The sequence below is a fragment of the Macrobrachium nipponense genome, chromosome 24 (assembly GCF_015104395.2).
Source record: "Macrobrachium nipponense isolate FS-2020 chromosome 24, ASM1510439v2, whole genome shotgun sequence".
Taxonomy (NCBI): domain Eukaryota; kingdom Metazoa; phylum Arthropoda; class Malacostraca; order Decapoda; family Palaemonidae; genus Macrobrachium; species Macrobrachium nipponense.
The window spans coordinates 54,572,328-54,585,415 of record NC_061091.1 but is presented as its reverse complement, the minus strand read 5'-3'; the positions used below and the strand labels follow the sequence as shown (position 1 = coordinate 54,585,415).

The following is a 13,088-nucleotide window of genomic DNA, read 5'->3' as shown; positions in this document are numbered from 1 at the left end:
GTGTGTGTGTGTGTGTAACCTTTATCACGGGAACAATACGACAAAAATAAACAGACTATGCAGCCACAAGAAGTGAAACACTAGAGAAAAAGATCTTTCGCCTTTACTCTGAGGCAAACTACATTACATAAAATGGAACAGAAGATTACAAAGACGACCCAGTTTTACAACAACAACTGGCTTACTTTTCCATCCTATCAAACATCTTCCCACACATACTGTGTAACGTTATGTCCCAACAGTGCAGAGAATCCTCTACCAGCTTTACTCTTAAACAAAGGAAGAATTACTCCTCTCATGCACTCACTTCCTGAGGGCTTTTCCATCATCCAGACTTACTTACAAACCCTAATCAACCACTTCATCACACTTTCACTTATAACGTACCGTACAATCTCTCTCACAATCTTATCACATCCTGGTGCCTTTCCATTCTTCAAACCTTTACACCATCAACAGTCGCCACAAGCATTCTCGAACTCATTTTAAACCTCTCCCCTCCCACATCATTCAATCTGCAGCCCTTCTATCAACCAAAGTCAACATATCTTCCAAATACTCACTTCACTGACTCGTACATTCTCTTCAGTCAGCTCTTTGTTTGCACCATTATTCTCAGATCCACTCACTCAATAACCTTTTCCTGTAAACTTCTTATCTTTCAGAACTTGCTCAGACCAACATCAACATTTTCATCTTTAGATATCTTTGTACCTCTCCTTTTCTTATTGAGCATATTGTCCATCCTCTAATATACCTGAGCCCGACCTCTTCTTTGGTGATTCTGTATTTCGGTTCCCTCTATTTCTTTCACTATATCTTTATGTCCCCTCCAGCCATCTAATAACATCAGGCGCCACCCCCCCCCCCCCCCTCCTGTGCCTGTAAACACACCCTGCTGACTCTATGCGCCTAATTCGGGATTTTGTTTAGTCCTCACGTTATCCTTTGATTTCAGTGTTCATTTCAGACCATTTCCATCCATCTCTTTATACCTCACATATACCATAGCTATCAAAACTATATCCACCTACTCTCTATCAACAATTAACACATTACAACACATTACAACACACACACACACACACACACACACACACACACACACACATATATATATATATATATATATATATATATATATATATATATATATATACACACTTGAGAATCCTTGTGCACAGAACTCACTTTACAATACATCACTTTTCTTGCGACCATAAACTGTTCATATTTTAAATTATAATTCCCGTGATAGTCGATCTACTTAATATAACCATGTGCATCTTCTGTGATTCTCTCAAGTGTGTGTGTGTGTGTGTGTGTCGTGTTAGTTAACTCCAACACACACCGTACAACACACCCGATTAATTAACCTAAGTACAAAATGAAACAAGTCCTATGCCTGATATAGCACACTTCAGCTGTTTTTCTTGTCTTTTTTTATTGAAAATACTTGAATAAAACTACATATAGCAAAACAAAACTCTGTAACCTCAACAGCTACGTATCATGTAGAGTCATAATCATTATGAACGCTGAAATAATGTATCACCAGCAGTGTTTTGTTTTCTACACATATTTACATGAGATGTCCAGTTATTGATTGTTCTTCGTAACTCTATTGACGTTAATAACAACACAGTTAAAGGCACAAGTTATGGGGCTTTTAAAAGGGATGAACCTTGACAAGGGTTTATACATCTTCATGGAATATGTGAGGTTAGATTTGACATAAAACATACCTTAATGGAACACCTCAATCGTACAACTTTGGTGGAATTTGTACGGGCAAAAAACCCATCTTTAACTTGAGTGTACAGGGATAAGTGCAAGTTTTTAAATTGTGCAATATTTTCCCATTACATTCAATGGTGACTGGTGTCTAAGGTGTAACTGAACGGAGATGAAGTGTATATGGAAATCATATATAAGTGGGTAACAATTCAAACAATTCCCGCAAGAAATTAATTCTAGAAAAAAAATAATAAGAAGCAAAACTGAATGATGTTGTACGATTCACCTTTTAGTTCAAAGCCATGAGTGAACTGAACAGATAAGGAATCATCAATAATAATAATAATAATAATAATAATAATAATAATAATAATAATAATAATACTAAAAGTTATCTCCCCTTACTTAACTGCGTAACTAAAGACTAATTCCCATAAAGGTTTTTGAACACGCTGATAAATCAGGATTATTATCAGATCAATTAAATCCCCTTAAATCCGTGTATCACCGACAACGTCACAAAACCCAAAAATTCTCCTTATTCAATTGCATAATCAAGAATGAGCAACACCTCTAGCATTACTGAAAGGCAACGGTTGATGCTTAAGCGTTTGTGGCACAATGAACAAAAATGGCTTCAAAGAATTCTATAACTTCACATTTACATATTATGACACGGTACGAATGTACCTTTTCCAATGCTAGTTTTCGGACCTCATTCTCATCCAATGCCACAGTTTGTTGCGGGTTTCTATGCACTGCTTTATGGAATAAGGCTGCCACCCCATGGTCACAGAGCTCGTGAGACACCAAGACTTACATTTACAGGGGTCACCCATGCAAGAGCTGACCAAAGCCAACGTTATTCAAATTCACTTAGCAAAAGACCAGTCGCGTAGCGAACACACTACCAATTATCCATATAAGAGATCAATGGACAAAAAGTCCTACGTCTCAATACCAATGACCAGCGGAGTGTTCAAGTCGAGTCTTCAATAAAGGTTATCTACCGGGTATTTCAAAACACATCAAAGATGTGATCATGAATATGAATAACCACACAAATAATACCTTCCAATATGATTAATTAAAAAAAATGGATATACGTCTTTTCCACGCTCTAGATCTAAAAGATGATACAAAGCATTTCCACGTTTTCAACCTGACACACATACACTACGTATTAAGACGTTCTCCAACCTGGTTATTATAAGATATTGGCATGCCCTCAAATTACATTACTAGAGATTTCCACACTCTCAATCAATAAGACACGTCGGGAGAATGTCCTTCGCCATGTATTACAAGCCAAGATCTACAACCGGCCTCAACCAATCCGTGATGAACTCCGTCAGCCATGGGATTAGCATCGAGCATCAACGTCAAAGTCAGAGGTCATGATCAGAAGTGACCCGAAGGCCATCTTTCTACATGGGACGTGTGCAAGAAGGCACGTCGGAGAGCAAGTTTACAATGACAAACGATTCCAAAGTTTGATAGAAGTCCTCGTGATGGGTGAGAGAAGGGCTCGACACTGGATCACTATTATAAATCATACATGACTGGTGCAAAGAGCTCTTCAGTCTCTCCTGTTGAGGCGACCAAGGTGTGCCCCACACAGCAGTAGTAGTATTGCCCGATGGAGCCTTTCATTATCATCATCATCATTATTATTATTATTATTATTATTTTATTAAAAATAATGGCAGAATTCACAGAATTGATTTTGTACAATATTCTTTCAATTCTCCTTATGATTTTCCTTTCTGGCACGCTGGTATTATAAAGCAGCTGTCCAATGTTCATCGTGCTGTAGGTCGTCAACGGAAATTTCGGGCGGGCTGGTGTATTAAAAGCAAAACTGGTTATCAGGGACAGGCTGGGGTCGTCAACAGGTATACAGGTGGGTTTCGTAGGTCGGGAACAGGCCGTAGTCGTCAGGGGTCTATCCGGTATTTCTCGTTATTTCTTCTTTTCTGGTTTTCAAGGCGTCTACATGTTTCGGCCACCTCGTTTGGCCATCTTCGGGACGGGATCGCTGAGTGCAATGGTCTGTGTCAGATGTATTCACGCTATTTATTGCATTCGGTTGGCTTGAAGAAACAGGTACCTCACTTTTCATTGGGCAATACCTGTGACGTCACGAGCGATGTCATCAGGGGGCCCGTTGCTGGTTGGCTGTCCTCTTCGTGGGCGGAGCCTCATCCTTATTGGTGATGGTGGAGGTCCCCTCGAAGGGCGTGCTACCAGGTCGTCCTCAGGGCGAGAGCTTGAGCTGCGATCACCCTCAGGGTTACTAGGGACGTCCTCAGGATGAGAGCTAATGCTTCTATCATCCTCAGGATCCCTCTGGTGCGATGGTCGTTGTGGGGCGGTGTCTGCTGCTCTCCTGACGCGGTGGGGAGGAGGAAGGTCTCCTGTGTGATGTTCAAACTGGGCTTCTCCCTCCCGATGTGCAGCGCTTCTAAGATTCGCAAACGACGTAGATCGGGTGCCTGGTCGATAACCTCGAAGTTACCGACGATGTCGCTGCGTCGGATTCTTTTATTATGGGCAGTCCTTGCATGATTAAATACCGCTCCTTCCTGCGCGTGACAGGAGATCCTCTTGGAGAGGCGCATTGCTGCACATCGGGAGGGAGAAGCCCAGTTTGAACATCACACAGGAGACCTTCCTCCTCCCCACCGCCGTCAGAGAGCAGCAGACACCGCCCCACAACGACCATCGCACCAGAGGGATCCTGAGGATGATAGAAGCATTAGCTCTCATCCTGAGGACGTCCCTAGTAACCCTGAGGGTGATCGCAGCTCAAGCTCTCGCCCTGAGGACGACCTGGTAGCACGCCCTTCGAGGGGACCTCCACCATCACCAATAAGGATGAGGCTCCGCCCACGAAGAGGACAGCCAACCAGCAACGGGCCCCCTGATGACATCGCTCGTGACGTCACAGGTATTGCCCAATGAAAAGTGAGGTACCTGTTTCTTCAAGCCAACCGAATGCAATAAATAGCGTGAATACATCTGACACAGACCATTGCACTCAGCGATCCCGTCCCGAAGATGGCCAAACGAGGTGGCCGAAACATGTAGACGCCTTGAAAACCAGAAAAGAAGAAATAACAAGAAATACCGGATAGACCCTGACGACTACGGCCTGTTCCCGACCTACGAAACCCACCTGTATACCTGTTGACGACCCCAGCCTGTCCCTGATAACCAGTTTTGCTTTTAATACACCAGCCCGCCCGAAATTTCCGTTGACGACCTACAGCACGATGAACATTGGACAGCTGCTTTATAATACCAGCGTGCCAGAAAGGAAAATCATAAGGAGAATTGAAAGAATATTGTACAAAATCAATTCTGTGAATTCTGCCATTATTTTTAATAAACTTTTGTTAATTTTTGAAAGAAGTCTGTTTCCAGCGTATTATTATTATTATTATTATTATTATTATTATTATTATTTGCTGTGGTTATTTGGAAAAAAATACATATATCTGACTGCAATCCGAGAAGCCAAAAGTGAGTGTAACAGTTATCTAGGAACAAAAACAGATTAAAAAAAGGAAGTTCTAGAGAGCATAGATTTATCAGGGGAAAAAAGCACGATCACCCTCGCTTAATACGCAAGGAAAAAGCAGGACAGCTGGTCCGTGTAAACAGTGACTAACTCAATCGAAAATGTCTTACGTTGAATTATTCTGATTTTGAACACTTACACGATAATTAAAATGTCTGCATATGCCATTTTGAGAGAGAGAGAGAGAGAGTCATGCAACTAAGGTGACAAAATCTAGTTTCATCTCGTTCTCTACACCTTGGTTAAAACGGTGCATCAAATAACATACCCCACAAAAAAGGACCGGAAAGTAAGAATACATAAAGCTCGGTATTGGGTACAAGAAAAAAAAACAAAAACATTTTATCATCATCATCAGAAGCGCGAGCATTCATGCTGAATAAACCTAAAAGACCGTTACAGACTTGCAATACAAGCTTCCTCAATGTCCATACTGGTAAAAGAGAAAGCAATGAAGAGAATAAATAAAAGACAAACCAACAAACAGCAACGTAGGTAAGGCAAGACAATTTACTATCGTTACAAGTTCTCTTACATTGAAGCGATATTTTTCCAGTCCATACGGCGATAGAAAAGACTTGAAAAGAGCAACTGAAGCAATGGTTTCCACTGTGTAGAGTAGAGCCAAGAACAGACTCACATTCATCAAAATGGAATCCAAAATTCCGCAGTGGGCCCCGAGTACGATGTGTGGACATAAATCACCACAAAGACAAAAGTCTGTACAAAAAAGGCTTCGTGAGCCGAAGGACGACCAACAGCCTGATATTCTTACAATTTGAATGTCGGATTTCATAAAGCTCATCTACCGCTTGTACCAGACTGGTTTGGTCTGATGCAAGTTTCAGTGACGCTTGGTATTTGATACGGCAAGACCGTTGACCCTACGCATCGTAACCCCTTTATCCGTGCCAGTAACGCCAGATAACTAATAATAAATAAATTTTCCTCATCTTAGTGAACGGCAAGTTTGTGAAAACCGTCAAGCCGACTGTGTTAGTATCTGCAAAACTTTCAGCTTCACTCTGGACGAGGCTTTTCTGGCCAGTTTTATTCGAAGTGGGGTTTCTCATTCTTCAAGCCCTAGTGGGCTTTCTCTGTCGTGCTTTCACGGAGGGAACTTCACTGAACTTCACTTTCATGTTTCAACTAACGTCGTCTTCTTTTAGCTTAAACAGGTGTGAACATTTTTGTCGTTCTTCAACCAAAGTGGTCTACTCTATGGAGTTGAATCCGAGTAGGTTCCTGTCTCAATGATCAAGGTTTTTTTATCAAAATTATTAGCCCAAATACCTTCTGACAAAATGCCGGAATGACAGACTTTATTCATATTGAATTTAATGCCAGGATTTTAGATTCGAAATATCATAAAGGACTGTGATAATGAATATCAGCTTCTGATAGCAATGCGAAACTGTTAAGCAACCAGGATCTTGATAATATCAACGTTTTGAATACTAAATAAGACGGACAATTCCATATTCTTACGAAATTAACCAATACTCATGGTACAAATCGCGTTCACTAGAGATTTCAATAACAGAATGTCAAATGTCAAGAAGTTAAAATAAAAATGGAATATGAGTTCTTTAACACGAAACAAGATATTGCAAAACAACCGCCATGCATTTTAATTAATATCAATTAAAATGAATATGAAGAAACTGACTAGCAAAACAAAAGAAAACAAATAAAACCGAGCCGTGTAAACAAACCGGGTAAGAGCAGTATTCAATGAAGAGTAGCGTGAAAGAAAAGAAATGGTGTTATTTCTTCTCCCCCCCCCCCTTTTTTTTTTTAAATGACGAACACAGGACATGAAACGTTATAAATATAATTTTAACTTGGTTCTTCCATTACAAAAAAAAATAAATAAATAAATAAAAAATAAAAGCAAACAAACGGTTCCAGTTATGTGTCAAATCGCTATAGGGTTTAAACAACTGTGCAAGAGAAAATAATTGGTGGCGATAGCACCTGTTATACCAGCAGCAGTAGCATTAGCAGCTAGTGGAAGCAGTCTGTGCTTTTTAACAAATATAAATACTAAATATATATATATATATATATATATATATATATATATATATATATATATATATATTGTGACACTCTCAGGCTAAGGGGTGTGTGATGCGTGCTCATGATCAAGGGGCGGGGATCTATAACAGGAAACTTTTGGGGGGTCTTGTTCCAATTCAGGTTTTCTTTTCTCTTGTCGTTCCACATCTTTGTACAGAAACATTATTGACAGGATAATACAGCATATCTATTTTACCTCGTTCCACACCACCTCCATGCCCTCATCCGTATCCATGGCCAAGTAGGCCGCGTCGATGCCCGGGACATCTCGCTGTTGCACCTGTAAAGAAACATCATACATTAATAATCCAGTTCAGAATCAGTATTAATAACCTTCACGCATGTACCTGCATGCATGCATGCATATATATATATATATATATAGATATATATATATATATATATATCTATATATATATATATTATATAATTATATAATATATATATATTATATAATATAATATACACACCACACACATATTCACTTACACAAACATAACACACACACACACACACCTGAAGCAGAGGTCATCAACCTCGCCTTACTAGCGAGACTAAAGATTGATCCAAGTGGGTAAATGAGGAAAACCGACAGTCAATAAACATTCAGTATGGAGAATTTTCCGCCCTCCCAACACTCAACACTGCAATATATCCGGGACACTAAACGGCCCAAAAATAGAAATTTAATGTAGCAATGACTGCTTTCTAGATTTTTTTTCTAGAACAAATCTCAATTGGGGACTTTTGATTACTGGTGACAGAAAAAAAAGTAACGCAACGGATAAATTTTTTTTTTTTAAAGACAACCACGAGTCATGCAGTGTATTAAGAAAGTCTAGGCATATCATTAATAATGTCACCGTAGGCTGAAGACGGCATGTCCGTAGACTGATCCCCTGTGAAATTAAGCATTATGTCAAGGAAGAGTTACAGCCGGAAGGCAGTCGAGTCTCGGCTGACGCGCGGCGTTCACAGTGGCACCTGTCTGGCGCCAAAGTGCCATTTACCCTGGGAGGGGGACGGAGGAAGTACGGGGCTACTCCCTCGGGATATAAACACAACAACACGTAATGCCCAGAGTGCGACAGAAAACGTTTCTATGCCAAGTATTTGTTTCTCTCCGGAGCCAGCCAGGGAGCTACTCTGGCCAGAATTAATTCAAACAATAATACTAATACTATAAAACCACTACTCATTCTTCTTATAGTACTAATACACACTACACTTACTGACGCTTCTCGGAACACAGGCATCAAAGGCTGGCACTTTGTAACCTTGGCGCTAAGTGCCGTGTTTGTGACGGCGTAGCCATTCTACTGGCGCCAAGGCTTGCAGGAGGGGGCACGGGACACTGGCACCACCAAAACAATGAGTGGGAGAAGTCAAAGAAGCCGCGACAATGATCGTAAGCAACCCCCCCCCCCCCTTCCCTTCTTCCTTCAGTCTCGAAGATGCAGTGTGATACGTAATTACAATGTGGTGTGTTTCATAAAGTGCTTTCGAGAATTTAGATCCAAAGAAGATTCGGTCAAAAAGAATTATTTTGTCTCCCGTGGCGTCTGAAGGCCGGGCGCGACAACTTCGTCTGAAATAAATTCGACAATCTAACATTCACGCACGAGTAACAAAATGTCTGAAACGTCGACGACAAGAAGTCATGTGTCTCTTCATGACGGAGGAGGAGGGGGAGGAGGAAGATAAAAGGAAGGTGGAGGTACGATGAAGATCGTCATTCTCGCTGGTAGTTACAACAACAACAACAACAACAACAATAATAATAATAATAAAATAATAATAATAATAATAATAATAATAATAATAATAATAATAATAAATATTAACTGATTACCTTTCGTCGTTAGAATACAACACACCATACGCACTTATATCATATATATATATATATATATATATATATATATATATATATATATAGTGCATGCAAATAATTTGTATGCCGGTCATACAAAAGGTGATAGCATCACAACGTAACGAGAGAGAGAGAGAGAGAGAGAGAGAGAGCGAGAGAGAGAGAGAGAGAGAGAGAGAGGAGAGAGAGTTAGAGGGGAGGAGAGAGAGAGAGAGAGAGAGATTCTGCAGGGTTGTTAGCCAGTTGATTACTGGCATTTGAACACGAATACTGTGCTGTGGTAGTGGCTTTCCGGAGCCAATCAACTGCTGAAAACTTTCAATATAACCAACCCCCCAACCCCCAACAAATGCCGCCACCACCGGCCCCCTCACACACAAATCATCCATGTACGGTTATATTATTTATATAAGTGGACTATTTGAAAAACAATCTCTCTCTCTCTCTCTCTCTCTCTCTCTCTCTCTCTCTCTCTCTCTCTCTCTCTCTCTCTTCAAAATCATTAGGATTATAAAATGTCTATTTGTTATATTGTTTGTTTTATCTTGACAGTCATAAACTATGATTTCTCCAAGTAAGTTCAATGGCTGTGTGTGTGTGTGTGTGTGTGTGTGTGTGTGTGTGTGTGTGTGTGTGAATAATAATGATTATTTATCAAGATAATCGTTCTGTTGATTAGCATGCATCGGAAAATGGTGACATTGCCTTTCCGGAACCAATATATCAATAACCATTATTAGTAACCCCCCCCCCCCATCTCTCTCTCTCTCTCTCTCTCTCTCTCTCTCTCTCTCTCTCTCTCTCTCTCTCGACGTGATAAGGTGTAATTACAGCCACAATCGAATGGATGCGAAACGTGGTTGGAAAAGCTCCGGATGACTGACACCTAAGAGCTCAAAGTCAGGGACAACTTAGAGATCACCAAGAATTAAAAAGCGATTTATAGGAATGCTTGCGTACAATGAAAAGAAATCAATTATATAAATCATCTTTAACACTACTGGACGAAAATGAAATAACCCAAAAACACAAACAAATGGTTGAAACTCGAAAAAACTAAACCTCTGACATTTAATAATCCGTGCTCTGTGTGTGTGTGTGTGTGTGTTTTGTGTGTGTGTGTGTGTGGTGTGTGTGTCGTGTGTGTGTGCGTGTGTGTGGAGAGAGAGAGAGAGAGAGGAGAGAGAGAGAGAGAGAGAGAGAGAGAGAGAGAGACTTTGGGAAAACTCGATTATCACAAAGAAAGATGGTGTACTACTTTCAATGTTTTAATCAAGAAGCATAAAATTAATGAGCTTCTGTCCAAAGTCTAAGCGTGTTAAGAATTCTAAACAATGGTCAAAGAAGTATAGAAGCGTGTTAAAATGTTGCGGCTCAACCATTCACACATACTTTATATCAATGTTTTGATAACGTAACTCTGGAGTATATAAAATAAAATGCCCATGACAAAAAAACCAATACTCCCAACGAATTACCAAGATAACAATGAGTGACAAAGTATATATAAAAAAACAATATAAACCACACAGAATAAACAAAATTTTAAACCAATCTACAAAAAGAGGATAACCATAAAAAGGGACAAACAAATCTAGTATTCAATAAACAGTAAAACCATAACTGTCTCTGTAAATGAGGATAAATCAATTAAACATTAAAAGAACATAATGCATGCCATCAACCCTCGTAATGACTGCCCTCTAAAAACACGGTAGAAATCCACAATAAACAAACCCATCAATTAACTTTCGATAAATAAACATAAAAAGGAAGGTGAATAAATGAAGAGCAAGGTACTACCACAAAACAAAACGGAAATGACGTAATACAGGTATTTGGAAATTTTACTGGAAGACAAAAACACTTCTCTTTATTGAAACCAAAAAATAAATAAAATCAAATAAAATATCTTTAAAAATTTAAAAAAATATAAAAAAAGTTCCAAAATGGGAAATACCAGAAATCCACGTCAACTTTTTTAAAACTTCAGCAAAAAGTTTTAGTAAGAATTGCATACAAAAAGAATTATATGACAGAATTCCAAATCTCATTCCCTAATCCCCACAAAAGGCAAAATTAAGTATGAATTAAAGAACGCAAACCTGACGACCGAAATAGAGAGAGAGAGAGAGAGAGAGAGAGAGAGAGAGAGAGAGAGAGAGAGAGAGAATTGGAAAAAATGCTCCACTCACATCAGACTTGAAGACCACTGTGCAGAACGGTATCGTGACCGGGGCAAGTCATGTTACATGCAGTGCGGCCAAGGAGGCTAGAAATCATCATGATATTGAATTTCAGAAGAAACGTCTAACCTACGTCATTCACAAGAGATTCCACTGACCCAGTCACTAAAGGAAACTGCCAATATAGTCGTCTTTGCAGGATGGACTCTATAAACTTGGTCGACAGAGGAATAATATACAACTTCGTCATTACTATAGAATGCACAAAATTCTCCATCAAATGGGACTGCACATCATTCTACCTTCAAACGAGGACCTATAAACCTTGACGTACAGGAGTGAATGAACGCACTTGCAATCCAAATGAGGTATGCACAAAACTCCTTATCCAAGAGGTTATGCAAATCCTCCACGTAAGATTAATCATTTTCATCGGAGTGGAATTAATAATCTCCATCTAAGTGGTAAATTCTATAGTAAACAATACTGGCAAAAATATTACGCACTCTTAAAAGGATATAATAATAATAATAATAATAATAATAATAATAATAATAATAATAATAATAATAATAATGAGCCTGTGCAAGAAACATCAGCTACCTTGCAGTAATAAGTGGTACGAGCACCAACCTGAAGGAGTGATAGAAAACGATCAGGCAAAGATCCTCTGGGACTATGGTATCGGAACAGATAGGGTGATATGTCCAAATAGACCAGACGTGACGTTGATTGACAAAATCACGAAGAAAGTATCACTCACTGATGTCGCAATACCATGGGACACCAGAGTTGAAGAGAAAGACAGGGAAAAAATGGATAAGTATCAAGATCTGAAAATAGAAATAAGAAGGATATGGGATATGCCAGTGGAAATTGTACCCATAATCATAGGAACACTAGGCACGATCCCAAGATCCCTGAAAAGGAATCTAGAAAAACTAGAGACTGAAGTAGCTCCAGGACTCATGCAGAAGTGTGTGATCCTGGAAACGGCGCACAGAGTAAGAAAAATGATGGACTCCTAAGGAGGCAGGATGCAACCCGGAACCCCACACTATAAATACCACCCAATCGATTGGAGGACTGTGATAGAGGGAACAAAAATAATAATAATAATTCAGAGGGCGTGATGCCCTCTGAATTATTATTATTACGCGTCACTTGCCTACCCCGAATACATCTGTAAGACATTTCGTGAGTTGAAATGGCTCTTGTAATATAAGTAAATAACTAAATATTTTCTCCCTACAAGAGGCCTTTTGCAAAATACGCATGGCCCCGATGGCGGCTACTGTTCGTATGAAAATCATGATCAAATCAAAAGGGCCATGACCACCACTATCATCTGGAAAAGCTGCATTACTGAAGTATGCTTGCCAAATATGGAGCCTCTATCACTTACAGTTGACAGATATCCAAAGGATTAAATTGTTCAAAATCTCGGGTATTTGGACCCATAATTTCACAATTTTGCAGTCCTTGTTTAGTGAAAAAGAAAAACTGCACAATGACCGACAGACATACATGACATACAGAAGATATCCTTTTAAGCCCCTGAAATCGTGATGGTCTATTTTCGTACCAAGTTTGGCTGAAATTCCTTCAACCGTGTGGAGGAGTTACT

At 39.5% G+C, this 13,088-nt stretch overlaps 1 protein-coding gene across 1 annotated transcript in view; it reads right to left on the bottom strand.

The window, feature by feature from the left end:
* The window catches only part of LOC135205642 (nuclear receptor-binding protein homolog), a 298,716-nt gene that overhangs the window by 123,093 nt on the left and 162,535 nt on the right, over positions 1–13,088 (bottom strand). Inside the window, exon 2 of the mRNA XM_064236458.1 lies at positions 7,599–7,682. Coding sequence (XP_064092528.1) covers positions 7,599–7,682 — 84 coding nt within the window. The remainder of the gene's footprint in view (positions 1–7,598; positions 7,683–13,088) is intronic.